At 44.6% G+C, this 27,876-nt stretch overlaps 3 protein-coding genes and 1 long non-coding RNA gene across 7 annotated transcripts in view; 3 read left to right on the top strand and 1 right to left on the bottom strand.

Annotated features, from left to right (window-relative positions):
- The first annotated feature begins 225 nt into the window (after nt 1-225).
- Nucleotides 226-10,404, top strand: cul4b (cullin 4B). 2 transcript variants are annotated; one of them, XM_060063234.1, is made up of 20 exons: nt 226-1,062; nt 1,235-1,350; nt 1,464-1,568; nt 1,656-1,724; nt 1,828-1,901; nt 1,989-2,151; nt 2,768-2,857; nt 3,129-3,211; nt 3,321-3,388; nt 3,690-3,808; nt 5,404-5,596; nt 5,683-5,787; nt 6,358-6,468; nt 7,002-7,087; nt 7,284-7,376; nt 7,469-7,582; nt 7,689-7,794; nt 8,381-8,553; nt 8,638-8,790; nt 9,093-10,404. In XM_060063234.1, exons 1-20 carry the CDS (start codon nt 642-644, stop codon nt 9,186-9,188), a joined length of 2,538 nt encoding a protein of 845 aa, XP_059919217.1. In that variant the 5' UTR covers nt 226-641; the 3' UTR covers nt 9,189-10,404. The 2 variants fall into 2 exon arrangements, with proteins under 2 accessions (XP_059919217.1, XP_059919216.1); XM_060063233.1 differs by having other exon boundaries at nt 7,278-7,376.
- Nucleotides 10,405-10,606: 202 nt separating this feature from the next.
- lamp2 (lysosomal-associated membrane protein 2) lies at nt 10,607-24,775 on the top strand. Of its 3 annotated transcripts, none has more exons than XM_060063247.1 (9): nt 10,607-10,773; nt 16,447-16,562; nt 17,083-17,293; nt 18,139-18,309; nt 18,401-18,621; nt 18,726-18,842; nt 19,204-19,258; nt 19,666-19,836; nt 23,263-24,775. In XM_060063247.1, the coding sequence occupies exons 1-9, from the start codon at nt 10,734-10,736 to the stop codon at nt 23,403-23,405; spliced, it is 1,245 nt and encodes a 414-aa protein (XP_059919230.1). In that variant the 5' UTR covers nt 10,607-10,733; the 3' UTR covers nt 23,406-24,775. The 3 variants fall into 3 exon arrangements, with proteins under 3 accessions (XP_059919230.1, XP_059919232.1, XP_059919231.1); XM_060063249.1 differs by lacking the exon at nt 23,263-24,775 and adding an exon at nt 22,711-23,051; XM_060063248.1 differs by lacking the exon at nt 23,263-24,775 and adding an exon at nt 20,531-22,548 and having other exon boundaries at nt 10,608-10,773.
- LOC132466559 (uncharacterized) lies at nt 14,769-16,071 on the top strand. Its single transcript, XR_009527886.1, has 3 exons — nt 14,769-14,863; nt 15,417-15,693; nt 15,738-16,071. It is a non-coding gene; the product is annotated as an uncharacterized LOC132466559 (long non-coding RNA).
- Nucleotides 24,776-25,135: 360 nt separating the features above from the next.
- Nucleotides 25,136-27,876, bottom strand: part of atp1b4 (ATPase Na+/K+ transporting subunit beta 4) — a 7,305-nt gene continuing 4,564 nt past the window's right edge. The window contains exons 5-9 of the mRNA XM_060063254.1: nt 27,246-27,350; nt 26,541-26,740; nt 26,344-26,400; nt 26,161-26,253; nt 25,136-26,026 (exon numbers count right to left, since the gene is read on the bottom strand). Coding sequence (XP_059919237.1) covers nt 25,865-26,026; nt 26,161-26,253; nt 26,344-26,400; nt 26,541-26,740; nt 27,246-27,350 — 617 coding nt within the window. The 3' untranslated portion in view covers nt 25,136-25,864. The remainder of the gene's footprint in view (nt 26,027-26,160; nt 26,254-26,343; nt 26,401-26,540; nt 26,741-27,245; nt 27,351-27,876) is intronic.

The following is a 27,876-nucleotide window of genomic DNA, read 5'->3' as shown; positions in this document are numbered from 1 at the left end:
ATTCAATACGCTCAATTCTACCTTTCGTTTAAACAAGATATAAATACCCAAATGTGGGTATCTGTGATGATAAAAAAAACCGCTTCATTATAATTACTGATTATAACAGAGGATTGATGGTTGCAAGGAGTGAACTGACACCGGCATGGCGCCATCTAGTGGCGGGCATCTGAATGACATCTAAAAGGTCCGCTGCGATCCTTGCAAAAAAAAAGTATTCTGCACCAATTACTTCCGGTGGGGTCACGGTGTTGTAGTAACGTTTGGATATATTCTGTTATTAAAAACACAGCGTTTCATACATGTTTCACACAGCGTGTTCTGATCTTGCCATCTGAGAGAGTTATCGCTGGTTTAGTGGTCTAATAAACATCTAGAGGACCAACAGCGTGGTGAGACAAGGGGCCGAAAGAGGAAGCAGTAGCCGACCATCTTTCTTCTGCCAGCAATAACAAGAACGAGAGAGTGGTTCAAGTGGGACTATTGAGTTTGAGATTTAATGCATTTTTTATACTTGGACACATACTGGACGTTCACCTCCACATCCCAATAGGCTGACGTTGTCGGACACGGATCTCCTCCCCGACCTGACCTGAGGTTCACAAGAAGACTGGCTATTAGAATTTGTATTCCATTTTTTCATGTTTCCAACAGGTTTACCTTCCCCTAATCCTCCACCCAGGCCGACCCAGGAGGCTAGACCAGCAGCTTCTGATGTCAAACACGACAGCAGCATCACGGCTTCGAAGAAGAGGAGAATAAACAGTGGAACCGAGAGGGAAGACTTGATTGACTCCATTTCTTCGTCTCCCAAATCCCTGAATTCTCCCACTTCGCAACACATCCAGAAGAAGTTGCGGTTCGAGGACTCTGTGGATTTCATCGGACTGGATGTGAAGATGACTGAGGAAACTGCTTCATGCTCAAATAAGAGCAAGAACGTATTCCTGCCCGGCGGTGTGGGACACCACGCCAACGGACTGACCAAGACCGCGGGATCCAACACGTTCTCCAACAGTAAACCTGGAGCCGCGAAGAAACTAGTCATCAAGAACTTCAAAGGTGGGCTTTGCGATGTTGGAAGCTGATGAGCATACTGACTCATGGTTCAATTGCCTGTAATACAATAACACTGCGTTCACTAGTGGTAGCCTGTTTCCTTAGTGCAAACAGGCCTTCTAAGATTTTTGTGTCTCAGTATATTTCTCTTTTTGAAAACTGTTTTTGCACACAGATAAGCCAAAGCTGCCAGAGAATTACACACACGAGACCTGGCAGAAGTTGAAGGAGGCAGTGGAGGCCATTCAAAACAGCACTTCCATCAAATACAACCTAGAGGAGCTCTACCAGGTAGAACTGTGGAAGCAAGGCTCGACAATCCAACCAATGTTTGCGTGTGGCCTATGGAAATGTGCACCTGTCTTGATATGCCACAAACATGTGTTTTCTTTCCCCTTATTAAGGCTGTTGAGAATCTTTGCTCCCACAAGATATCTGCAAAACTCTACAAGCAGCTTAGGGCTGTGTGTGAGGACCACATCAAGGCGCAGATCAGCCAATTCAGAGAATATCCTTTCCCCTGTTCCTGTTTTCCTCTCAGAGATTTCAGATATCGCTCACACCACTATTGTATGACCTTAACCCGTATAATTACAGATGCGTTGGATAGTGTGCTCTTTCTGAAGAAAATTGACAAGTGTTGGCAAGATCACTGTAGACAAATGGTAGGGGATCCTTGAATTAATAAACACACTAGTAGTGTTGCTATAATATTAAACCAAATGTACAATTTAAATGACGTGTTTATAACATTTTATTTTTCAACAGATCATGATCAGGAGTATATTCTTGTTCCTGGACCGCACCTATGTTTTACAAAACTCCATGCTTCCTTCAATCTGGTGAGTCTTTATTTACTCCTCTCTGTTCACGCTGAAGCGTGGCGCTCCTCCTGCGGAGGCCGCGACTGACCCCGCTGTGTGTCTCAGGGACATGGGCCTGGAGCTCTTCAGGTTCTACATCATCAGCGACCTGAAGGTCCAGAGCAAGACCATCGACGGCATCCTGCTGCTCATCGAGAGGGAGCGCAGTGGGGAGGCCATCGACCGCTGCCTGCTGAGGAGCCTGCTGAGCATGCTCTCCGACCTGCAGGTAACCCTCCTCTAACCCCGCCCCCCCCCCATCTCACGGACACTGGTGTTTCCTTACTCCTTTAGCTAGCTAGCTAGCTAGCTCCTCGTTATCGAGTTTCCCTGGTTCACTATGTGTTTTGTAAATTGACATGCTAACACTAGTCTTGAGACTTGCTATTACAGTTCCCATGCAGCTCTGATCGAGGCTTATCTTTTAGCAAATAATACCACACTGGACTAACTATGAGAGGGAAACACTTTTTCTAGATTTCTTATTGGCACCTTCTCTAGAATTCTCAGCCATCTTGAAACCACCCCATCCCAAAAATACTTTTTTATTTGTCTGCGGTGCAGTTGTGGATTTAGAAGAGACTATTAATTGTTCTGAGCTGTTTCCATTGACTTGCTATTCCCCCTGTACACCTGTCCTCTATCTAATTAACATGTGTTTGTTGAAAGTAAGCTCAGGTGAAAGGTCTCTTTTGGCCCCTATTGTTTCCAAGATGAATGGGAGCCACCAGGAGGGTGGACAGCTGTGTTATTTGAGATCAGCCCCGACCGTTCTTTTGACGAAGCGTCCACATCCCGTTGAAGAATAGCTCTAATGGCCGCCGTGTTCTCTCCAACCCCGACAGATTTATCAGGACTCCTTTGAGCAGCGGTTCCTGGAGGAAACTAATCGTCTATATGCTGCAGAGGGGCAGCGGCTGATGCAGGAGAGAGAGGTGATTAATGAGACACACACACACACACACACACACACACACACACACACACACACACACACACACACACACACACACACACACACACACACACACACACACACACACACACACACACACACACACACACACACACACATATTTAAGATAATAGAATAGTTTGGGCATTTGTGTCATCACACATTTTTTCCTGAGCATACACCTTTTATTCGTCGCACTGTTTTGCATCGCTGAAGCCAGTCATGTCGTAACCGGCCTCTTCTGTTATCAGGTGCCAGAGTATCTGTACCACGTCAACAAGCGCCTGGAGGAGGAAGCCGACCGGGTCATCACCTATCTGGACCAGAGCACCCAGTGAGTGGCCGGCCGGCTGCTGGGAAATGAATGGAGCACTTTTCGATTGGCTGCACGTTTCCAGTTAATGGTCGATTATTATAATGACTAATTTTTGGTATTCTTTTAGAAAACCACTTATTGCTACTGTTGAGAAGCAGCTTCTGGGGGAACATCTCGCGGCCACGCTTCAGAAAGGTACGTCCCGACTATTTGTTTATTAAGGTATTGGTTACCTGCGCCTTCTTTCTCTGTTATCTATTATGACAATGCCATTTTCAGGTTAATTTGATTGATTGATAGAACTACTTTTTAAAGGCTACCATTTAAGAGATAAATAAAGTAATTGGTACCTTTTTATACTGTTGACTATAGCATACACCATAGACTCTGTCTGCAAACGCTTAGCATGGATGCTGATCCAAGTTCCCGGGTTTCCATGCATGGCGGTGTACTGGCATGGCCACGTTTCTTGAGACCTTGTTGCTTAAACCCTCAGGCTTGACCCACCTGCTGGATGAGAACCGGATCGAGGATCTGTCCCTCCTCTACCAGCTGTTCAGCCGCGTGCGAGGCGGAGTCCAGGTCCTCCTGCAGCAGTGGATAGAGTACATTAAGGTAGGCTGTACGAAGTTAAGGTGGGCTGTACGTTAAGGTGGGCTGTACGTTAAGGTGGGCTGTACGTCAAGGTGGGCTGTACGTTAAGGTGGGCTGTACGAAGTTAAGGTGGGCTGTACGTTAAGGTGGGCTGTACGTTAAGGTGGGCTGTACGGAGTTAAGGTGGGCTGTAGGTTAAGGTGGGCTGTACGAAGTTAAGGTGGGCTGTACGTTAAGGTGGGCTGTACGTTAAGGTGGGCTGTACATTAAGGTGGGCTGTACGTCAAGGTGGGCTGTACGTTAAGGTGGGCTGTAGGTTAAGGTGGGCTGTACGTTAAGGTGGGCTGTACGTTAAGGTGGGCTGTAGGTTAAGGTGGGCTGTACGTTAAGGTGGGCTGTACGTTAAGGTGGGCTGTACGTTAAGGTGGGCTGTACGTTAAGGTGGGCTGTACGTTAAGGTGGGCTGTACGTTAAGGTGGGCTGTACGTTAAGGTGGGCTGTACGTCAAGGTGGGCTGTAGGTTAAGGTGGGCTGTACGTTAAGGTGGGGTTAAGGTGGGCTGTACGTTAAGGTGGGGTTAAGGTGGGCTGTACGTTAAGGTGGGCTGTAGGTTAAGGTGGGCTGTACGTTAAGGTGGGCTGTACGTTAAGGTGGGCTGTTCGTTAAGGTGGGCTGTAGGTTAAGGTGGGCTGTAGGTTAAGGTGGGCTGTTCGTTAAGGTGGGCTGTACGTTAAGGTGGGCTGTAGGTTAAGGTGGGCTGTACGTTAAGGTGGGCTGTACGTTAAGGTGGGCTGTAGTCAAGGTGGACTTTACGTTAAGGTGGGCTGTACGTCAAGGTGGGCTGTAGGTTAAGGTGGGCTGTACGTTAAGGTGGGCTGTACGTTAAGGTGGGCTGTAGGTTAAGGTGGGCTGTACGTTAAGGTGGGCTGAGCATAAAGTTAGGCCCTGAATAACCAACCAGGAACAGATGGAGGACACTTTGGTAGTTTGAACCTTGTTGTTGTTTCTTGAGGTCGTGGTTAACCCCGTCAACAAACAAATTATTACTAATTGAAAGAAAAGCAAAACAAACGTTTAAACTAACTATGTCTCTTCTGATTCCTTGTGCAGTAGACTTTTAGAAGCACTTTTTGTAGTGACTCCAATTTTGATTATAGGATTGGAATGCTTTCTGCCTGACTTTAAACTGCTAATCGCAGCATTTAACAGTCATGGAGTCCTATGGCAGAAACATATCCAGAACGGCTTCAAGATGAGGCTGAGAACAACTTTCCAGAAATGTCTTTTTTTTTTTTTTTTTAATTTTCAGCGGAAGATCTAAATTCCTGAGTAGGGCTGAATGATTTGGGGAAATAATCTAATTGTGACCTTTAAACCAATATTTTGACGACGATTTAATTTTTCTTTCCAAAGTTCCTTATCCTGAGACAATCTCTGTTTCATTAAATGATCAGATTAGACGGCTTTTGTACATTCATCTTCAATTATGGGAGAAGGCTGTTATTTTCAATTTTGTGCTTATGATCATCTTGGCTTTGAAGATCTAGATGGTTTGAGCAACTGCTGAGGCACATCCTGCTGGCCTTAAAGTCAACACTAACGTTTCCTTCTCTCAGGTGTTTGGAAGCACGATCGTTATCAACCCGGAGAAGGACAAGACCATGGTTCAGGAGTTGCTGGACTTCAAAGACAAAGTGGACCACATCATCGACATCTGCTTCATGAAGAACGAGAAGTTTGTCAACGCCATGAAAGAGGCATTTGAAACGTTCATCAACAAACGTCCCAACAAGCCCGCTGAACTCATCGGTAAGAGAACGCCTCTTCCTGCGGACACTTGTTTGATCCTAATCCAACCTAAACCTAATCCAACCTTCTTGTGTTTACCTTTATAGCGAAGCATGTTGACTCAAAGCTAAGGGCAGGCAACAAAGAGGCAACCGATGAAGAGCTGGAGAAGATGCTGGACAAGATCATGATCATCTTTAGGTTCATTTATGGTAAGGATTGGTTCTCAATATTTGTTAAAGGGGTAGTGAATCAAAAACCTTATTATTATTTTACTTAACTGTGAAATATGTCTTGTATGATTGTCAACATAGTAAGCTTTGTTGTATGTATCCACAAAATAGTATTTGCTTACTGTCACAAAAATGAGATTCCAGTACACTTTGTACAATATAATAGTATAATGCCATGTGATGTGACGGGCATTTTATATTGATCATCACTTCTTGTAGCGCTTATAAGAAGGTAGTATAATGTTTGTGTGGGTCGTAACCACGGGGAAGCAAGCAGGGCTGAGGTCCCCACGCGGGAGGGAGGTCGCGCTCGCTTCGGCCTCACCTCGGAGATGGTCCATGTCACGTGCGGCGGGGAACGTTGGCGCATTTAAACCGGTAGTGGAACCGTAAGACGGCACGCCATGACTGGGCATGGCTCATGGGATAGGGCCAATTCGAGCTGAAACCGGGGGTTACACTGACACTTAAATTACTTTTAAGAATATTTTTTTTGCAGTGATGTGAAATGTCAAATACTTTGCGTTAATATCTGAATCCCCTTTTTAGGTAAAGACGTGTTTGAGGCCTTCTATAAGAAGGACCTGGCCAAGCGTCTGCTAGTGGGGAAAAGCGCTTCGGTCGATGCTGAGAAGTCGATGCTGTCGAAGCTCAAACACGGTTCGTGTTCTCCTCCTCTCTGTATCTTGTTTACCCAAACCCATTGAAGTTGCATAAGTCAAGGTTGTCAATCCACCATAAAGATATCATAATGATTCATTAATCATCAATTATAATCTGGTTGTTTCCTTGCTTGCTTTTTTTTTTGTGGGTTGTCATTACAGTTGAACATGGACATTTTGGTTAAAATTATACAAAGGTTAAGCATGGATTTTCAGTTCTGTACTTTACACTTGATTTAGTCTCACAACTCAGACATTAAATTACAAATCAACACAGATACTAGATCTAATGGCAGGCGTGCTAAAATCGAGGGATCTGGCATTCCGTTTCTTTCGCCTCATATTTGTTTTGACCAATCACGTTGCCGGAAACGGGGATCTGTAATCACATAATTGGGACGAGGCGTAATGCCCCTTCGGGTTTCTGCTACAGCATGGTAGGACTGCTGGATCTGACATTTCTCTTTACGATCACTAATTAACTAATTATTTATTTATTAATTTATACACTTACTAATCATTTACGTTAAGAATGCGGAGCGGCTTTCACCAGTAAGCTGGAGGGCATGTTCAAGGACATGGAGCTGTCCAAGGACATCATGATGCAGTTCAAACAGGTGATAATTGTCTACGCATCCAATGGCACAATTCCTCGGAAGCCACTGGATGTACCTAAAGATATATATTGTTTCTCTTTCTTTTGACAAATGTACTTATTGTAAGTTGCTTTGGATAAAAAAAGTCATAAATATAGGAACAAACTGTTGGTTGACTCTGCCATCGTAACGGTCTAACCCTCCTTGCAAGTACCAGAACATCCCAGGCAACATTGAGCTGACCGTGAACATCCTCACCATGGGATACTGGCCGACGTACGTCCCCATGGAGGTCCACCTGCCTGCAGAGGTCAGTACCCGGTGGACATGGATGTCTTTCACCTCACACATGAACCAGACACTGGTGTGACTCACAACATGTGTGTTTTATCAAATGATCAGATGGTGCGGCTGCAGGAGATCTTTAAGACCTTCTACCTCGGTAAACACAGTGGGAGGAAGCTGCAGTGGCAATCAACACTGGGACATTGTGTCTTGAGGGCGGAATTCAAAGAGGTATGCTAATGCTTTCTGCTCGTTTCCGCTCTTCCTGTGTGTCCTGATGGCCACCCGTGAAGCCACAGGTTTCAGACACGATAATCTTCTGTCTGTGTCCCTACAGGGCCGGAAGGAGCTCCAGGTGTCTCTGTTCCAAACACTGGTGCTGCTGATGTTCAACGAAGGGGAGGAGTTCTCCCTGGACGAGATCAAATTGGCGACAGGAATAGGTTTGTTCAATCGCACACACACCGGATTCAAAAGCATTTAGCAACCTGGCCCTGTTACTCAATGTGCCTTGGCCCTAAGATTCGCGAACGATTCGTCAGAACAAACGAATCCCGAAGGTGATTGACGAGAACTGATTCCCAAAACAAGAGAACTGATTCTCTTGTTTTAGCAAGAGATGTTGTCACGTAAATAAAAGATGCAGACGAACAGAGCTTCATCTCCGCTCAACCTTACATTGATTGAGTCTAAAAGGTTCTCATGGGGGTTGAGGCAGCTTGGGCTATTCTTAAAACCACACACTTGTAATACTCGAGTGGAGACGTAGGCTAATGCTTCAGAAATGTGCTGTTTTTCGAGCACCGTTACCGTCTGAGACCTTCTGGTGTTTTAAAAGCAAAGGGGTGAGGCCATACACCTGAGATTCCCTGTAACAGACCATATGACTAAACAAACTGATCGAACGACTCAAACGAACGTTTTCGTGATAGTGAAGGGAACTGAATTCCCGGATAAGAATCATTTTGCCCATGCCTACTAAGAACAGATGGTTTAAGTGTGTGTTTGTGTTTGTGTCGGACACTACAGAGGACAGCGAGCTGAGGCGGACTCTGCAGTCGCTAGCGTGCGGCAAAGCCCGGGTCCTCACCAAGGTCCCGAAGAGCAAAGACATCGAGGACGGAGACAAGTTCTCGTGCAACGACGACTTCAAACACAAACTCTTCAGGATCAAGATCAACCAGATCCAGATGAAAGAAACGGTACGACCTGGCCCATGGTGGCAGACACTCTCGTCCTAATCGTTCCCCATCATGTTGAACTGAGATCCTCATGGTTCCCCTTAGGTGGAGGAGCAAGCGAGCACCACCGAACGGGTGTACCAGGATCGTCAGTACCAGATCGACGCCGCCATTGTTAGGATCATGAAGATGCGCAAGACCCTGACCCACAATCTGCTGGTGTCCGAAGTCTACAACCAGCTCAAGTTTCCAGTGAAGGTAAAAACTCTCACCCACAATCCTGTATCTCTTTCCATTGGCTACATTATTAAGGTTTAATATGTGAGCAGCCGGCCAATTAGTTTTAATGCAATTTAGGCGCTCTGCACAAATGGCATTTTTCTAATGAGCCGTTAGGCAGTCTTGTTGGAGCACAATGGGTCCTGTCAGACCCTGTTGTAATGTGCCTTCACAGCTATGTTGAACATGCCAACGGAAGAGGCTCTGCTGAACTTAAACAGGGCATTGTTGACCGCATCGTTAACCCCCCCCCCCCCCCTTCCCCTCTCTCCGACCCTCAGCCTGCTGACCTGAAGAAAAGAATAGAGTCTCTGATCGACCGAGACTATATGGAGCGGGACAAGGAGAACCCCAACCAGTACAACTATGTGGCTTAGAGGAAGAGGGCGAGGGAGCGAGAGCAGGAGAGAGATGGAGGAAGACGAGGGCCATCCGGTTTGGCCGAAGGCTTTCGTGAATGCTTGGTCTCCTGTCCTGTTCGCTCCGTCGGACGGCTCCAGTTTTTCCTCCTTAAACCCAGCGACCGACAAGTGAATGGATACTGCTCCCCGGGAGGGCTTGTCAGGGCTGGGGTGATCTTGTGGACCGCATGCCCGTTTAAAATAGGATATTGTCCGCGTTCCTCTTTCGCCAGTAAGAGGATGGGACTTCCACGGACAAGGAGACAAACAGATGTTGGTCATTTTTGCTCTTTTCTGTTTATGGAGGAAGGAGAAATATTTATTTTCAAACTTAAGATTCTTCTCTCTTCATAGTTTCGTGAAATGCGTTCGGCTCCTTTATTACGTCACTTTTGTTTTTTTCGTTCACTGTCTATCCTCAGCCAATACACACATGTATACACACACATACACCTCAACATATACACGCCTAACACTGCTCACTTGTACTGTGTTGGAAGTAGGACAAAATAGGGTGGTTTCCTCGGTCAGCGTCAAATGTGAGGCCAATGGATTAACATTCATCTCCAGATCTCATGTTTGAGTCGTTCCAGTGTTAAATGTGTGCATCTGTGAACATTTCAAATTTGCAATGCTCCGTTTCACTGCTACAGCGATGCTTATGTCAAACAGAATTCATGGGATAGGATCAAATTTGAAAATTATGCCAGAATTGCGGTATGTGCCAAAATTACAGCACTTATTTTGTTATCCCGATGTCTTCATGTTGCTCTGCATTTCCATTGAACACATATTTGCATCACTTTTTTTTTTCTTCCCCATGTCACACGTTTTTTGTACATAATTCATGGACGGTTACATTTTTAAAATAGTGTTTGAGAGGCACCTGTTTTTTAAAACGTTTTTGTGTTAACCAGTAGGGTGTTGTAATGACTAAGCACAAGAACGTCAGTTGCTCCGTTTCTGAATTCTTTTTTTCTTTTTTCCATCACCCAATGAGCATCTTTTTTTTTTTTTTACAAGTTTCATTAAGTGTCTTGTTGGCCCTGGTTAAAAGTGGGATGAATGTGAATCAATTGTCTCAACAGATGAATTGATTAAGAAATAATGCTTGACCAGATTTATGCCCTGTGTCCAAATGAGTCTGTTGGGTTATTGCTTCAGATTAAAAACAATTGTCTGTTTGAATTCATATTTTTCTCTCCTCCACTTTATGCTTCGAAGTATGTACAATAGTGTCTCTGACAAGTCACTTTAGTTAAGATACTAATAATATCTATTATTTGAGTGTATTTAAGACTTTGACAGTAACTAAGCTCCTATATAATTGATGACAGTGTTTAAAATGGGCCTTATGACGCCACGCCTCTGTTATGACACCACCTCCAGCAGTCAGTCATATGACCAGACCGGGTCCATTTCCTGGTACAGTCGGTAGCTGCAGTCTGGGTTCACCTGCAAGCGTCTCAAGCTCAAGTCGGCTACTCGCTGTGGTCAAGAACAACAAACCATCCGGCCAACATGATCCACCGTGCAGTACTCTTCCTGGCCCTCGGACTAGGTACGTACCGCGGTGATTCAGCTCCGCACGTCGGCACGACTTGTTGTTGGTCGAATGGTGAAACTTCTAGGACCCTTCGGGCCTGACGTCGGACTTCGGCTCTCCGCTGAAAACACGCACTGATACTTTAATAACTATTGTTCGTCTCACAGGGCTGACACTGCAAATCCTAATAAAAATGTGCGTTTAATTTGAATACGAAAATAACCCTGCGTAATCCCCGGCAGCCATGATCCTTTGACTCAGCATCTAGCCTCCGTGTTGTGCTAGGTGGATACATGTTAGCTTCTGTGTTGTGCTAGGTGGCTACTTGTTAGCCTCTATGTTGTGCTAGGCGACTACATGTTAGCCTTTATGTTGTGCTAGCTGGCTACTTGTTAGTCTCGGTGCTGTGCTAGGTAGATATTTGCTATCTACGTCAGTGCGGGTGAGCTAGCGCTGAACGCACCACGGAGGCCAACAATCCACTTTTATCAGATTCAACAACATGACTGATCAGACCACGCCTGGTGATCTGTCTGGGATATTATGGTTCACTGAGGTTAGCTGTTATACTTTGGACGTGGTTTGCTTTGCCTGAACGCATTAATAAGTCAGGTGTCCTCAAAACAGGGGCATCTGTTTTGAGCTTAAGCTTATCTGGGTTTTATGGTCTGCACATGATGAGCAATGGTCTGTGAAATCGCTACGCAGAACCGTGACCTTTAGCGTCCTGCTGTGTTAGTTTCCTACCCTCCCGTACAATGACTCAGGCATTAAAGAGGGAGTCGTGTTGATGTCTTCATGGTTGTTCTGTCTGACTGTACTTGTTTCCTTTGACCCAATCACACGCTATCTTCAATAACACATAGTTACTACACAAGACTTCATTTGTTTCCTTCGACCCAATCATTCGGTATCTTCGGTAACGTCTAGTAGCTTCAAAAGACTGCGCTTGTTTCCTTTGACCACATCCCACGCTGTCTTTACTTTCATTTTGTAACTTCACAGAACCGTGATGCTCTGCAGTGTACGATGTTTCAGTTGCTTCTTCACCGCAGTTAATTAAACTCTAAGTGAAACCAGTGGTTAAGCGGACTCTGAGCATTATCCGTTTCAAAGGAAATGTTGTTTTCACGCAGGAAGGAAGGAGCTGTGTGGTCCCCGTGGCCTTAACCACAACTTTGTTAAACCTTGTTGCTTTGTGCCGTTCTATCCATAGACATCTTATATGATAGACGGAGCATCGAATGCTACCGCCTACTGGCGCTGACGAGACGCGGGGCCGCCATCTTGGAGTGGTCATCCGCTCCACTCAGTGTAATCCGTTTGGCTAGGCTAGAGCAATGAACTGTCAGCGCATTTAATTAATCATACCTCACTGAATAGCCTACCACAGATTTTCCTGCGTTTTTTTGTCATACGTGTAGCTATGATAAAGGCCACATGGTTTGGCGTGTTTTATTATTCAATACTAATTATACCAATAGTACGGTAATGTTAAATCTTGCTTGTGAAAAGTAATCCCCCGATTCCTATTATGGATTGTCCGCCGATTTGAGCAGGAATAGAGTGGCGAAGTCACGCCCCTTCCGGTAGGGCTCATGGGACCTATGAGATCGAAAAATATGAATGGGTGTCAATGGAGAGAAAATAATAATTTTCTGGTCCCGGTCTTTATATGCCCTGGATTACACATATGTTGTTTGTGGATTTAAAGGATAATTTTTCATGCAAAGAGTTCGACCGTTTATTGTGCAATTGTTCAGATAAAGGCTGTAGAGAAAACACAACGAGAAAGACTACACGGCTCGTATGTGACGTCACGCTCCCTGCGACTGGCGTGGAGAAGACCGACAATCTTCCCATCGGCATAACTGAAACTCTGCACGTGCCCCCCGATTTATAATGGTTTTCACCTCTTTCGATGCTTTTATCCTCCCCTTGGAAAAAGTGGTGAAGTGGGGCAGAGAGATCGCCATCTCTGTGCCGAGTTCCAAGGGCGGGTGTGGTGACGTATATCATATGCGTCGAGAGCAGCGAAGAGCTGTAGTTCACAAAGCGGCCTCACATAAAACCTAAAATTATCAAACTTCTTCACGAACATTTTTAGTTTTCTTTGCATGAAAAATTATCCTTTAAATCCACAAACAACATATGTGTAATCCAGGGCATATAAAGACTGGGACCAGAAAATAATTATTTTCTCTCCATTGACACCCATTCATATTTTTCGATCTCATAGGTCCCATGAGCCCTACCGGAAGGGGCGTGACTTCGCCACTCTATACGTTGAACAACTGCCCGGCAGCGAATTTTTTTTTTTGCAGGGTGGTAGCGGGAAGCTCGTGAATATTCATGAGGGAACTGATCCCTGATTGGCTGGGACTTGTTGGCTGGGACTTGGCTCGCTGGGACTTTGTCAGAGGGCTTGTGTGAAAATCACGAACGCAAATGAATTAAACGTTGTTATAAATCAACACGAATAATGTGACACATGATACCCACCTACTACACGGCAACTCTATAGCTACCTTTCTGTAAGTACAAACGTTAGCTCACTCGTCTAAAAGCCCCTGTGAAACTGTTATGTGTCACAGCCTGGGCTACTGTAGTAAATCCTTTTTTTATTTATTATATTTTATAACGTTATGTATAGCGCATCGCAGTGCTTTCGGCAGCTGGTGATTGTTTCCAAGTTTTTTTTTTCTAATTGTTGTCCATCCATGTCTTGATATTTTCATTAAGATTCCATTCTGTTCTGTTTCTAGAAGTAGTGAGCATAATGGCAGGATTTATTAAAGCTTGCAACATTTGCCAGACCCATGTCAACTTTGAGGAGATGGAGCTGCTGGAGGTTAGGTGTAGATGGATAAGAATAAACCGTATGATTTCTGATATTTGTTTATAGTGGTTCTGCCACACCCCACAACCAATTACATTATAGAAAGAAGGGCCATAAAATCTGTAGGCCTATCCATAGAATATTTTCGCGTAGGGCTAAATGAATTTTAATATTGATTTTCACCTATCAATCCATTATCCACCTACTACACGGCAACTCTATAGCTACCTTTCTGTAAGTGCCAAAACAAACGTTAGCTCGTAATGCTAACTCGTCTAAAAACAACTACTGTATAACATGTGTCACACTATTGATACAATGATTTGTGTTGATTTATAACAACGTTTCATTTATTTGCGTTCGTGATTTTCACAAGCCCTCTGACAAAGTCCCAGCGAGCCAAGTCCCAGCCAATGAGGGATGAGTTCCCTCATGAATATTCACGAGCTTCCCGCTACCACCCTGCAAAAAATAAACTCGCTGCCCGGCATCCTAGCTGTGTTCGAAATCGTTCCCTATCATGGATGTAGTGCACTAAATAGGGTGCACGCCATTTTGTAGGGTGTTCGAATTCTCAGTGGTCCACTATATAGGGCACTATATAGTGGACTTAAAATAGGGTACATACGATGTTCCCTACATGTTACTCCCGTATACCACAATGCAATGCGGTCGTGTTTTTCCGGAGGAGAAGAAGAAGCTGAATAACCGCGAAAACGAATACATTTAATGATGGAGTCTCCGGCTTTCGTTTAGAAATGTCAACAATTTATTTGGGATTTAACATAGAATATTTAACATTCAAAATTAATAAAAAAAATACTTGAACAAGGAAATGTAACATTCAACATCAATACAACTTCCAGCTTTCCTCGTGAGTGCCTGGTATGTTTACATGATGTGGGCTCATCTGTCTGCGTCACACAAATACCCGGCGCATTTACTGACGCAAATGACGTTTAGAAATGTTCAGCGTAGTGTCCGAATTCTCGTTCCCCATTCCCTATATAGTGCACTAAATCATGTACACTATATAGGGAATAGGGAACGAGTGTATAGGGAACGATTTCGAACACAGCTCCTGTTGCTGCTCCCGGTTGACCACTCCAAGATGGCGGCCGTATTTCTCGCGTCCCAGCAGCCAATGCTCCGTCTATCTATGGTTCTATCATGTATGAGAGGCCTTAACCCTCTCGGAAGCATAAAGAAAAACACTGCCTATTCGGAGCTTCTCAATGAACACGCGCGTCGTGTTATACTCTAGCTGTGTTCGAAATCGTTCCCTATCATGGATGTAGTGCACTAAATGGGGTGCACGCCATTTTGTAGGGTGTTCGAATTCTCAGTGGTCCACTATATAGGGCACTATATTATAGTGGACTTAATAGGGTACATACGATGTTCCCTACATGTTACTCCCGTATACCACAATGCAATGCGGTTGTATTTTTCCAGGGGAGAAGAAGAAGCCGAATAACCGCGAAAATGAATACATTTAATGATGGAGTCTCCGGCTTTCGTTTAGAAATGTCAACAATTTATTTGGGATTTAACATAGAATATTTAACATTCAAAATTAATTAAACAAGGAAATGTAACATTCAACATCATACAACCTCCAGCTTTCCTCGTGAGTGCCCGGTTTGTTTACATGATGTGGGCGCATCTGTCTGCGTCACACAAATACCCGGCGCATTTACTGACGCAAATGACGTTTAGAAATGTTCAGCGTAGTGTCCGAATTCTCGTTCCCTATTCCCTATATAGTGCACTATATCATGTACACTATATAGGGAATAGAGAACGATTTCGAACACAGCTTCTGTGTCCCAGAAGCTTCACCCCTCTCTGACCCCGACATCAAACTCAACAGCTGCTAAGATGGAGCTCCACACAGATCCACCTCGACACGGGGTCGTGACCCATGGTCGTGACCTTAGGGAGTTTACGACTTCTTCGTCATGAGAAAACCCTGCCAACATTCGGAGCAAAGGGGCACAATAACAGACTTGTTGGTAGAGAGGCTGGCAAAACCCTAGTATTCTACTCCCGTTTTCTCTCAAATATGAAAGATAACATTTTATACTAGTGAACATGTTTTAGACCGGGCTAAAATAGGGTTCCTTCATAAAAATGTTAGGTTATTAGGTGTGAATTTGTAAAAATGTTCTACACAAAATAGTTTTTCTCAAAATTGAGGTGGACCGGATATGTTTCAATAAGTAACGGGCGGCCAATCATCTCTAGAGGGGATCTCTCAAGGTCCATTTGCTGCTATTTTGTGGTCCAATGGTTCCACTTGCTGAGGTCAGACTCTAGGAGAGAGTAGGGCTGCTCGATTATGGGAAAAATCATAATCATAATCATAATTATGGGGGTCAATATTGAATTTATCGATTTATTTTTGAGTTTGAAAACATGTTTTTTTTTTTATTGTTTTTGGATGTCTCTCCTAAAAACACTTTGTAACTGAGAACTTTTCGTCTTATTTTTTCGTCTTACTGACATTTCGTCTTATAAAAATACACAAAAAGGTCAAATAGAAAATGTTCTTATCTAAAGTAATGTATATGTATCCAGCTGTTATATTAGCTTTGTGATCGTTTGACGCAAAATAGCGATCAAAATTAAATTAATCGTCCAGCCCTAGGGGACAGTACTTCATGACTTGGCACATTCGATTCCTCAATGTGTAACAAAACCGAAAGGGAAAATTTTCCATCCAAAAATAATTTCTTCAAACCAACATTATGCCAACAAATGTTTGCTCCATTGTTAACTTTTAAAAGTATAACCTTTAAAACCAAACTGCTTTGTCTTTACTAATGGAGAATATCTTTGTTTTGCAGGCACCCAGTTGACCAGTGCGACTGAGGTGTTGGTGAACAACACTGAAGGCAAGCTCTGTCTGTATGCAAACCTGAAGGTGAACTTCTCCGTCGCCTACGAGGCCATCGGAGACAAGGTGGGTCCATCATCCAAATGGTTTTCTCATCTATTTATCTCTTTGCTCATCCTATGGCCTTGTTGGGTTCATCCTTGGCAATGACAATATAATGATTGTTGATGTGATACATTTGAGCCATCTGCATAAGGACCAATTATTCAACAGCACTAAGCTCTCTTTAATCTGGTGTCCTCCTTGTTCCCATAAAAATGTTGACCACTTTGATCACCCCTTTAGAAGTTAAGCAGAAACTTTTATTAAAACAGGTCAAGCTTGTAACAGGTCAAGCTTGGATCCATCGTAACTTAAATTATCGTATCAGTGTACATTATGTAGGCTAATATTTATGCATATTTAGGAGCTTATATTGGTTTTAAATTTACAAAAGGTATTGATTAAACAGGCTTTTTTTTGTTTCACCAGCCACTTTTTAAATGTGCTCTTGGAGCACAGTAGCATGATTCATGTTTTCACGACTCCTGCCTGTAAAATGATTCCTGTTCCTGTTGAGTGACGGTGCGTGGTTGGTGTCTTCCAGAACGCCACGGCGGTGTTCTCCCTCCCTGACGCCGTGCTCACCAACGGGAGCTCCTGTGCCAACAGCAGCTCCACCCTGCGTCTCAGCTTCGGCCAGGGACACTCCTGGACCATGACCTTCAGCAAGGGAGCGCAGAACTACCAGGCCGACTCCGTCACCGTCGACCTCAACCTCGCCGACGCGGCCGTCTTCCCCAACGCCACGTCAAACGGTGATCACAAAGCCTCATGAATATTTAAAAGTGATTAGGTGAAGTGAATAGTGGGGAACGTTAACACAAGATAACACTTTTTGGCCGGGATTTATTAGTTTTTATTAGCAAACAAAGCGGGATACTTTGTGATAAACGATTTCCCGAGTTTGAGATCTTAACCATGGGTTATTGCCCACCAATCAAATTGCGCCATCTTAGGAGATTCACGTGTAGCATATACAAAAATTTTATATGTAGAGATGTTCCGATATATATTTTTTTCCTTCCGGTACCGATTCCTGAAATTGAGGATCGACAGACCCGAGTATATACCGATACAGCATCTAGCATTGTAACTACTAACAGCACGTGTTCTTTTTGAAGGGTTCTCTTACGTTGACCGCAATATTTAGATGGTTCCCCTACCGTCGACAATTTGATTTTTCTTCAGAACTAGATAATTTACATTTATATTCTAGAATTATAATAATGCATTTGCATTCTTTTAGTTAAGCGTGAGCATCCATGTTATTCCGACATGGTAGCTCGAACACACGAAGGTCGTAGATGACGTGTTTCCCATTCCGACTATCCATCTCTGACCATCAACGAGCGAAGCATAACGCTGCATGTGTTTGTGATGTTCTTTGCCTGTGTATTAAAGGAGCTAGTCACATGATGGTCGGCGCATAGGCTTGCGTACTCGCTGACACCCGATACTACATTTTAGGCCATATCGGAGGATTTCAAAACTGGCATCGGAACAACTTTACTTGCATGATCCTAATCACACATGAACATAACCGTCTATGCCCAGCGATGGGGACCCCCATTAATCCACATTTCTCCTTGGTTCGTCACAGAGACGATGAGTGTGACCGTGAACGTGAACGCCACGAACCTGTCGAAGGCCGTCCTCGGAACCTGCTACTCCTGCAACAGCCAGGACGTGATCCGGGAGGGCGGCGTGAGCCAGACCCTGTGGAGCGTTCTCATCCAGGCGTTTGTGGCCAACGGCAGCAAGAGCCAAGAAAGTAAGTACCCGGGTCACGATGCCTCCGCACGGCGACCTCACCGCGTACGTCTGGTACATGTTGCTGACGTTCCCGTTCTCCCACCGTTTAGTTACGTCATGCGCCGCTGATGTGCCGATCACGCCCAGTCCCGCCCCCACCAACACCTCCACCGCAGCACCCACCACCGCCGCAGCACCCACCACCGCCATCCCGACCCCCATGCTCCCAACACCCACGACCGGGAAGTACCATGTCACCACGGGGGTCAACAGCACGGCTTGTCTCATGGCCGACTTCGGCCTGAGCATCGGATTCAAGATTCAAGGACAGGTATTCACAGCCACGGCTTTTTAAAAGTCGCTCTCTGCCTGAGCCTCTCGTGGCGACGTGCTCATTGGCTGCCGTTTGCTCGTCTTTCCTTCCTTTCCTAAAAGCTCCAGAAGATGAACCTGGAGCCCAACGGGACGAACGCCTCGGGGACCTGCGGCGTGAACAGCAGCCAGCTGGTGCTGAGCAACCCCACCGCCACTCTGGTGTTCACCTTCGTCAACGTAAGCCCGCCTGCTGAACACAGAGGGGGGGGGGGGCCCTGTGGCTCAGGAGGTAGAGCGGGTTGGCTGGTAACCGGGAGGTCGCTGGTTCGAGCCCCGGCTCCTCCGAGCAGAGTGTCCCTGAGCGAGACGCCTCACCCTGACTGCTCCTGACCAGCCGGTCGTCGCCTTCAGGGGCTGACTCCGCCGTCGGGGTGTGGATGTGTGCGTGAACGGGTGAATGTGAGGCAGTGTTGTACAGCTTTGAGTGGCCGCTGGATAGAAAAGCGCGGCATAAATACAGTCAAGGACACAGTAAGGTGCCGAGGTGGTGGGAGGGCCGTTTGGGTTAATGTTGTACTCTGTCTCCTGCGGTTCACAGGAGACGGCCAAGTTCCACCTGCACGCCGTCACCGTCAACATCACGACCGGCTCAGGTGAGCGGGGTCACGACCCCCAGCCCTTCACCGCCCCCTCTACATCACAGTACATTTGACGTTAACATTTAGCTGACGCTTTTATCCAAAGAGTCTTACAGTAAGTACATTTGTCGGAAGAAAAAGAAACGACACCATATCGCCGTCGGTACAGTAAGGACGGTCATAGAGCCAAGTGCCAAGCACTAACAATCGCTAGGTTAACCCGTTCCCCGTGTGCAACAAAGATATCTACGGTAAGATGCTACTCAATGATGAGTACTATTCTTTAGGGCAGGACTCTCTTGTTCAGAGATCCCATAGACTCTGCATAGTCTTGAGTCTTCTGCGACTCTGCGGTCCTACATTGAGGTGTCTTTGTGCCGTTGGGGGGGGTTCTTTCACACAACGTATTCTCCATCCCACAGGGCAACAGTTCTATAGCGAGAACACTAACCTGAGTCTGTGGGTGGCGTCGGTGGGCAGCTCCTACATGTGCAACAAGGAGCAGAGCTACAACATCAGCGAGTCCCTCGCCCTCCACACCTTCGACCTGCATGTGCAGCCCTTCGCCGTCGCCAGCGGGAAATTCAGCACGGGTAGGTTCCACCAACACACACACACACACCTGCAGACACACACCTGCCTTATCTTCTGGGGGACAGGCCTTGCAATAGAGCTAAGGGCAGAAGGGATCCAATGACAAATTATTGCAAAAAAGATGACCCTATTTAGAAGGAATGAGGTAACGCTAATCAAAGTTAAGTAAGGGTTGTTGGACTCACTCAAATTGGCTAGAAGGAAAAGAGGAAGCTCAATTGACCATTCAGTCTCTGAGCAAACCTTTAAGGCTGGGTAACGCTACAGCAAGGACCTTAGGTCGAGTTGGGTCCGTTAACTTCCTTTTGTTATTCAAGTTAGGAAGGTAAGTTAAGTGTTGCTCTTTTGCCTTTAACACGTATCATTTGTATCACATTTGATTTCATACACAATCGCATAATTTTATAGTGGCATGATATGATCCGATTTAAATAATTGTAAACATAATTCATGGTACAACATGTAGCCTAATGGATGCATCCTCAAAAAAGATTAAAGATGAACCAAACCATCACTCATGTGTAATCTGACCAATCACCTTCAACCGTAAACTGTACAGAAGATCCATATTTCCTATTGGCAATAAAACAAGTTGAAAATAACCTGCAAATGTGAAGTGTTTGACCGTTGAGCTTTGTTGTCAAACAGGCGCCTCCTGATTCCCTTGTTGATTAACTCTCTCTCTATCTGCAGCTCATGAATGTTCAATGGATGACACCACTGCCTTAATTCCAATCATTGTTGGCTGTGCACTGACTGGCTTGATTCTCATTGTAGTGGTTGCCTATATCATTGGTCGAAGGAAGACTTATGTTGGATACCAGACTCTCTAGAGCGGGTCCTACGTTAATCCTTCATCGTTTTTACGGGGCTTTCAAGTTTGGTCTTTTTGGATTATTTGGGAATATTAATTGTTCAGTTATATTGGATATTAACTGCATTACATGCTGATGGTAGCAACTTTTCAAGCTGATTTGGGATTTATGTTTCAGTCAGAACACGACTCAGTGTTTCTCCAGAAAATTGAATAATCGGATTATTCTGAATATCGCTTGATGTTAAGCACTAAAAAAATAATTTGTAAAAATGTTATATTTTAGTATTATCCTTGTATTATTATTTCAAAACCAAAAAAGGAAATAATTCCTGAGGCCCAAACTTTCCACCCCATTGTTTTTGTCGCTTCATTGTTGTTCATTCTGTTGTCTGGTTGGTCCTTTTTCCTTTTTGTTTTGTTTTTTATTTGACTTTTATTGGTTGTACATGACTGCAAGATACAGTGCCCTGCTTTTTAAAAACGTCACTCAAATTGGAAAAGATAAATCAGATAATTTAGTTAGCAATAAATAGTCTCAAAGGTTTTCTCCGCCATGCACGATTAGATGACACGTTTGACCCCTCCCCCTTGAATTACTTAAATCTCATACGTAGAAAAGGACTCATTGACATTCCCTCGATTCGGCAATTTCTAATTCAATATTAAACCATATTTTGTCTCTTAAATCCCACATTTGAGTTATTATTTAGCTTTCTTCAGTTTTTGAGTTATGTTGCCTCCAATCGTATTAATGTTGCGGATCCATGTTGACAACATGTAAAGTCGTTTCCTTGTCATGGAAACTCAAATCTTACAGAAACCCATCTCGCCTTCTTTGCACTTTGTTTAAAGAATGTCCACCGCTGACATCCTTGTGAGTTCCTCCTGTGGATCAGGGGAACAGATTGAGACGGCTCCTCCGACGACCACGCCTTTTTGAAAAATTTAGATAATTGTCAGGTCACGAATCTCCTTCTGTACAAACAAATATTCCACCCATCCAAAACGTTGTGTAGCGCCAGTCTCAAAGGTCACATAGTTCCTCATCCACGGATAGGCTCTGTGGGCATTATGTTTGGTAAAGGGATCGCTCTCTGGCTGAAGAGGGCTTCATGTCAATGCACTTAGGCCTTCTCCACATGTTTGACATGCCTGTTGAAATGTATGCTGCATAGTCACCCGTGTTGTAGTATAGGTTAATCGTTATGAATGCTGGAAATAAACTTGTGCTGGTCGCACAATTCAGTGCCCTGAAGCCTGTCCATGTGTGTGTTTTGTGTGTCCGTCTCCGCTGTACCAGTTTGTAGACACTGTGTACCTGTGTGTACTAGTTTAACAGCCCTCTAGTCCTTCACTACAGCACTACAACCGCATTAGAAATGACTTTTGATTTGATATATTTTTAGGTTGCTTGCGATCAAACCATTAAACATGCATGAATCAGTGTATTAATAGATTTTGATTTGCTTCTCATTTTGTTATGGTCACTTTGGTCAACGCTTGCCTGCTTTTTAAGGCGTTTGCTGCCCTAACCAAAGTAGGGGAGGGATTTGCAGCACCACTCTACTAGTTAGTGTGCTGAAAACCAACCCACTCAAACTATCGTCTCTTCTAGAGGTCGAATGACCGGAAAGTTGTCTCACTTTGAGCCATGCTCAGAGATGGTTCGGTGCGGCTCTTTCGTTTGGGGTTTCATTTAGCAAAGGGATCTAGTGCTGCAAATCCCAACCCACTCACAAATCGCTCGTCTACAAATGATTGCTGACGTCGTTTTCATTCTTTTAGGCTTTTATCTGTGATAAATCGGATGGAAAATCTTGGTGTCATTATGAGTGCATCTTTTTTGTTTTTCTAAATCAAAAGTATGGAAATAAAGTATGTTCTTTGTCCCGGATCCATGTGTAAATTCTTTCATTTTAACGACACATTTTCCATTTCTTTAGGGGGGGCATGTTAATGTTGACCTAGTCACCGTTCATTGTTGTGTTTCTTAGTTCTTCACCCTCCCTCTGTTTTCTAAAACGTTCCTGTGTCTGCTCTCTTCACTCTCGTCTAGCCGAGGATTGCACGCTCGATGAGAGCTTCCTTGTTCCCATAGCGGTTGGAGTCGCCCTGGTTGTTCTCATTCTTATTGTGCTGCTGGCCTATTTCATTGGAAGAAAGCGAAACCAAGCCAGTGGCTATGAGTCTTTCTAATCCCATTATTTCACCCAGTACCACCAGTATTCAATGCCGGATGCCTTTTGCCTAACTGTGTGAAGAAAAAAAGAGAAACGACTTCATGAGTCTGCATGTTAACCATAGATGATGCTTCCTATTGCCTCCGTGTTCAGTGTGTGTCCTTCCTCGATGTAACGCAGTGTGAACATTTAATGTAATTACAGCCATTGTATCCGATTTGTGTTGTTCCGTCGATTGCCACTTATCCCACGCGGTTGAACGAGTGCGTGAGTCTATGTTTGGACTGCTTTCTTGCACCTTCATTGCAGTTTGAAATTCTGTGCCATGTGATCCTGTTCACCCCCTCTTTATTTAATATTATCCGTCTGCTGACTAAATCATTAACTCTCTGTCTCTCTGTCTCTCTCTCTTTGTTTGTTTACGTTAGCTGAGGAATGCTTCCTGGACTCTGATTTGAGCTTTCTGGTGCCCATTGCAGTGGGTGTGGCACTCAGCTTCCTAATCATCCTTGTGCTTATCTCTTACCTGATTGGCCGAAGGAAGAGCCGCACCGGCTACCAGTCAGTATAGGCGCTCCCCGCACCCCCCCCCCCCTAACCCCAGCTTCTGTCTCCCTGGCAACCCTAACACTGCTTCCAAACCCTACTTCCTCTAACAGCATCTCCTCCCGACCCCTCCCCCATCTGTCGACCGCTGCCCCTTGTGGATGGGGGGGCTGTCTGTTTCTCCTCTTAGTTCCTAATCAGTTGACCTGATATTTTCCTGTACCCGTGAAAGAGTTTAAAGACCGCCCATCAGAGCTTTTTCTCCTTTTGGCTGCTTTTTCATTGTCCTGTCCTCCAACAACTTGATCAAGCACCCAAACAGACTGATTATCGTTTAATTCTTAATTAATAGATTGCATGTTATTCATCTAATGTTTTGGTAGCTGGCAATTCCCTTCCCTAGGGTGACCACTCACCCCCCCCCCTTTTTCAAATGTATGTCTCTGTATTAACTATGTTAACTATTCTATATGTATAGAATGATTTCTTTGATTTCATGACCAATTCCACAGTATTCTGTATTGACGTGCTCATCCAATAGAACTTCAGACTCGTACTTTCATTGGTTTGCAGCCCTGCGCTGCGGTTTTATTTTTGTACTCGCATGTATCGCTTCTAATGACTTGCACATGATGAAACGCACACTCAAGAGAAATTGTGCTTTTTGCATTAAATGTTCAGGAAGACGTTAACTCAATGAAAGGGACAGTAACGTATGAAGACCTTTTAACCAGCGGTGGAATCGGTGTTGTTTAAATGTGATTGAGGCTGGCTTTACTAACTAGTGCTAATGTTAAGGACCTTCTCAGGAAAAGGTCGTCAGAGGAAGGGTTTCTTGGTCCCTTTACTTTGTGCTGAAATGTTTTGTTTCATGTTGGTTCACTCAAGTGAATGTATACGAAAATTAGGTAAATTTTTTTGTTTATTTTTTGTAATACATTTATGATTAAAGGTAGTCAATTGGAGCAACATTAAATTGGTCTCAGATCTGGATTAAGCCTACTCCCCACACTGATAGAAGAATTCCAGTCAGACCTGATTTGCACTTAAAGAATCACGTTCACTATCGGTAATAACTGACTATATAACGGCTGCACACAGGCCCAAGCCTCCTTGTATTTGCACCATCACATCCACACAATTATTTTTCTGTGCAGTCATGTACACACTTGGGGCTTCAGTCAATGATTATCCTTGCTGTTCTTGAGTCGTCATGTTGTTTTCTGCGTGAACTTCAGCCCTAGTACTGGTGACAACCTCCTGGACAGAATGTGTGCCTTTTGTAATTATTTTGAGTGCCCCCTGAGTCTGTCTCCATGTGATGAAGAATGTGGGAAATCATACACTGGTTTCGATTGAAGTGGGAAACAAATTAAATAAAGTTGATCTCATGTTTTCGAGCTGTATTGTATTCTATTCAGAGTTTATGTTTTGTGTGTCGATGCAAGGCATCAACGCACAAGACATTTCATGGTCGGTGGCCGCTCACTGTGCTGTTCATACTTTGAACAGTAAAGATGCTTAAGTTTAAAATACTGATGTGGGTGGGTTATGTTAGGAAAATAGTTAACTTTCTTGAGAAATTACACTTCAGTGAATCTCCATTGAGGAGAAAACTTGGTTAAGATTATCCATGTCTAAAATCAATCATTAAAGTATTTTAACAAAACAATGACTAAAGGAGAGTAGTGAAGAATTAGGTATTTTAATGCTTTGGGGGAAGTTGTGTTTTGAAAGAAAACAAACTATTACACATTGTTTCATATTTCCTTTTATTGTTCACAGTCGTCTGTGGTGTTTCATTTTCCAAAGCACTCGGATGTTTTTACAAAAACAAAGTCAAGAGGTGGCTTAAAATGTTTCTTCATATATTACTGTTCTACTCAAAATGATAAGTAATGCTCTATTTTGCATTTATTTAAATGTTTTTTTTTACAGTCCTGCTTTGAGACAACGTTGATGTAGATCTGTGAAATCTTAAAATATACAAGTGTTTGAAATGTATGCAAGAAATTAGTCAACTTGTCATACAAAATGTGATAAACAAAACTTTATCATAGCCCCACTCAACAGGTTTTCTAAATATCTATTAATAGTTAAAAGTCAAAATTGGATTTGCATAGCTATTAGCTAACTATTGGCCAGTATGTAAAATATGCCTTCTATAATGCAAATTTAGTTGTATTAATCCTGCTAATAATTATAAAATATCAGGTATCCAATGATATTTCCTACTACTCCTTTTCTCAGCGTGCTCTGTTTTTGTGTGTGTATGTGTGTCCGTGTGTTTGTGTTATCCAACACCTATGGGACAAACGTGTTGTGTAACGTTTCTTTTCTTTAGGAAATTACTTTTAAAACTGAAGGCACAAACTCGGAAATGAAAGGGACCGGGAAAACTTCAAGTTAATGAGATTTGTCACTAACACTTTACGTCTCATATTGTCATCGGAGCGGTTTGCCGAGCGTCCCGATCGCCAGCCGCTACGCTCCGATGTCCAGAGTGAAGGAGATGGCGCCCAGGTAGCGGTCGGTCGGGGAGTCGTTGATGATTCCCTTGCCGTTGAGTTTGCATTGTACATAGATATGAGCGTCGTATTGCACGCCTGCAAAACGAACCGCCACCACCGGGGCAGAGTAGTTCACCTGAGACACAGAAGACAAAAGGGTTTCAAACCACACGCCTGACGTGAAGATCAGGCGTGATGCTTCACAGTACCTCACACCCTGTTTAACGGCACAGTTTAAAACGATGTGCGATTTTCGTGAGCGCCACTTACGTGTCTGAGCTTCCCGTAGTACGGATAGTACTTCAAATCAAAGAGACTTTTAGGGAAGAACTCGACTTCTCCCAAGGCTTCAGGGTTGCCTTTCTGAAGACAAAATCAGAACATAGACACGCTTAGCCCTCCTCCAACATGACGACCACGGGCAGAGCGTGACAATGAGGACTACATCATTACCTTAACACCACAGGTCACATTAATGGCTTTTCCTTGGCCTGGGAGGTATCCAAGAATCTGCAACGATAAAGAGCCATGCAGAAAGGTGTCATCCACAAAGGCATCGCCTGCAGTCCCTGGATTATCCACTAGGTAAAGTACTGAGGAGTTCGGGGGGGGGGGGGGGGGGGTTCAGGGTTCATACATTTCATACTTACCCGGTTCATGCGGAGAAAAACGCACGGCTTCCCCAGAGAATAGCCGTAGTGGGGGTCCTGCAAGCCGGAACACTCCCCCAGCCAGGACCTCTTGAACTGACAGGCCTTGCGCTCCAAGGTCTCCTCCAAGTGATCCTGCATGAAGTACTTCTCCTGCGAACAGTGGATGTTCTTCCTCTCCTGGACGCCGTCATTATACGCTGGATGTCCGGAGGTGTGGGTGGTGTGTGTTTGTGCGTGCGTGCGTGTTGGAGAGAGAGAATATGAATGGGAGGACAAGTGAAAGAAAGAGAGGGAGAGAAGGGGGTGACAGAGAGAGAGAGAGAGGGGAGCATAAATAATGCGAGCCACTGCAGTTCACTGCCAAATCCGGGCCTCTGATTAAGGCAGCTCGACAAAAGAGAGTAAGAAAAAAGAAGGGGAGAAAAGCACACAGTTGAATGGCTGCACTCGACCCACAAAGAGGTTTCCCCTTCCCAGAATGCCCTGCGACATGCAAATGGGATAATGGGCAGCGGTAGTGGAGATCCGTGCTGGAGTATTAACTCCCTGCTCACCCACTTGATTTAAACATCACCCCCCACACCAACCGTCACCTCTCCCTCCCCCTCTTTCACTGTAATGGCTGTCCGGGACAATGAGGACACGCCTCCCTGGAAGGACCTTTGTACATCTGTACTGTACAGACGGCCGACCCGGACTCACGTTTGAGGTACTCGTCCATAGACCGCGCGTACTTCTTCCAGGACTTGCGGTCGGAGGCGTTGAAGGCGATGTCGTGTCCATCCAGGTGTGGGGCCATCGTCATACCTGCCAACGGAGAGCCACAGACAGTGAACCGTGCAGGGACTCCAGTAGAACCACAGACAGTACTGTGACTCCAGTAGAACCACAGACAGTACTGTTACTCCAGTAGAACCACAGACAGTACTGTTACTCCAGTAGAACCACGGACAGTACTGTTACTCCAGTAGAACCACGGACAGTACTGTTACTCCAGTAGAACCACAGACAGTACTGTGACTCCAGCAGAGCCAGAGACAGTTCTGTTACTCCAGTAGAGCCACAGACAGTTCTGTTACTCCAGTAGAACCACGGACAGTACTGTGACTCCAGTAGAACCACAGACAGTTCTGTTACTCCAGTAGAGCCAAGGATACTCAACTATGCAGAGACTCCAGTAGAACATACAAACAGGCAACTGTGCAGTATAACTATATAGTCCACTGTGCAAAGACTCCAGCAGAACATACAGTCAACTCTACAGTGACTCCAGCATACAGACTTTCGACTGTGCAGTGACTCCAGCAGAACATACAGCTAACTGTGCAGTGAC

Source organism: Gadus macrocephalus, chromosome 10, assembly GCF_031168955.1.
Source record: "Gadus macrocephalus chromosome 10, ASM3116895v1".
Classification (NCBI taxonomy): domain Eukaryota; kingdom Metazoa; phylum Chordata; class Actinopteri; order Gadiformes; family Gadidae; genus Gadus; species Gadus macrocephalus.
The sequence above is the reverse complement of the archived record's forward strand: the minus strand, read 5'-3'. Positions and strand labels throughout refer to the sequence as shown.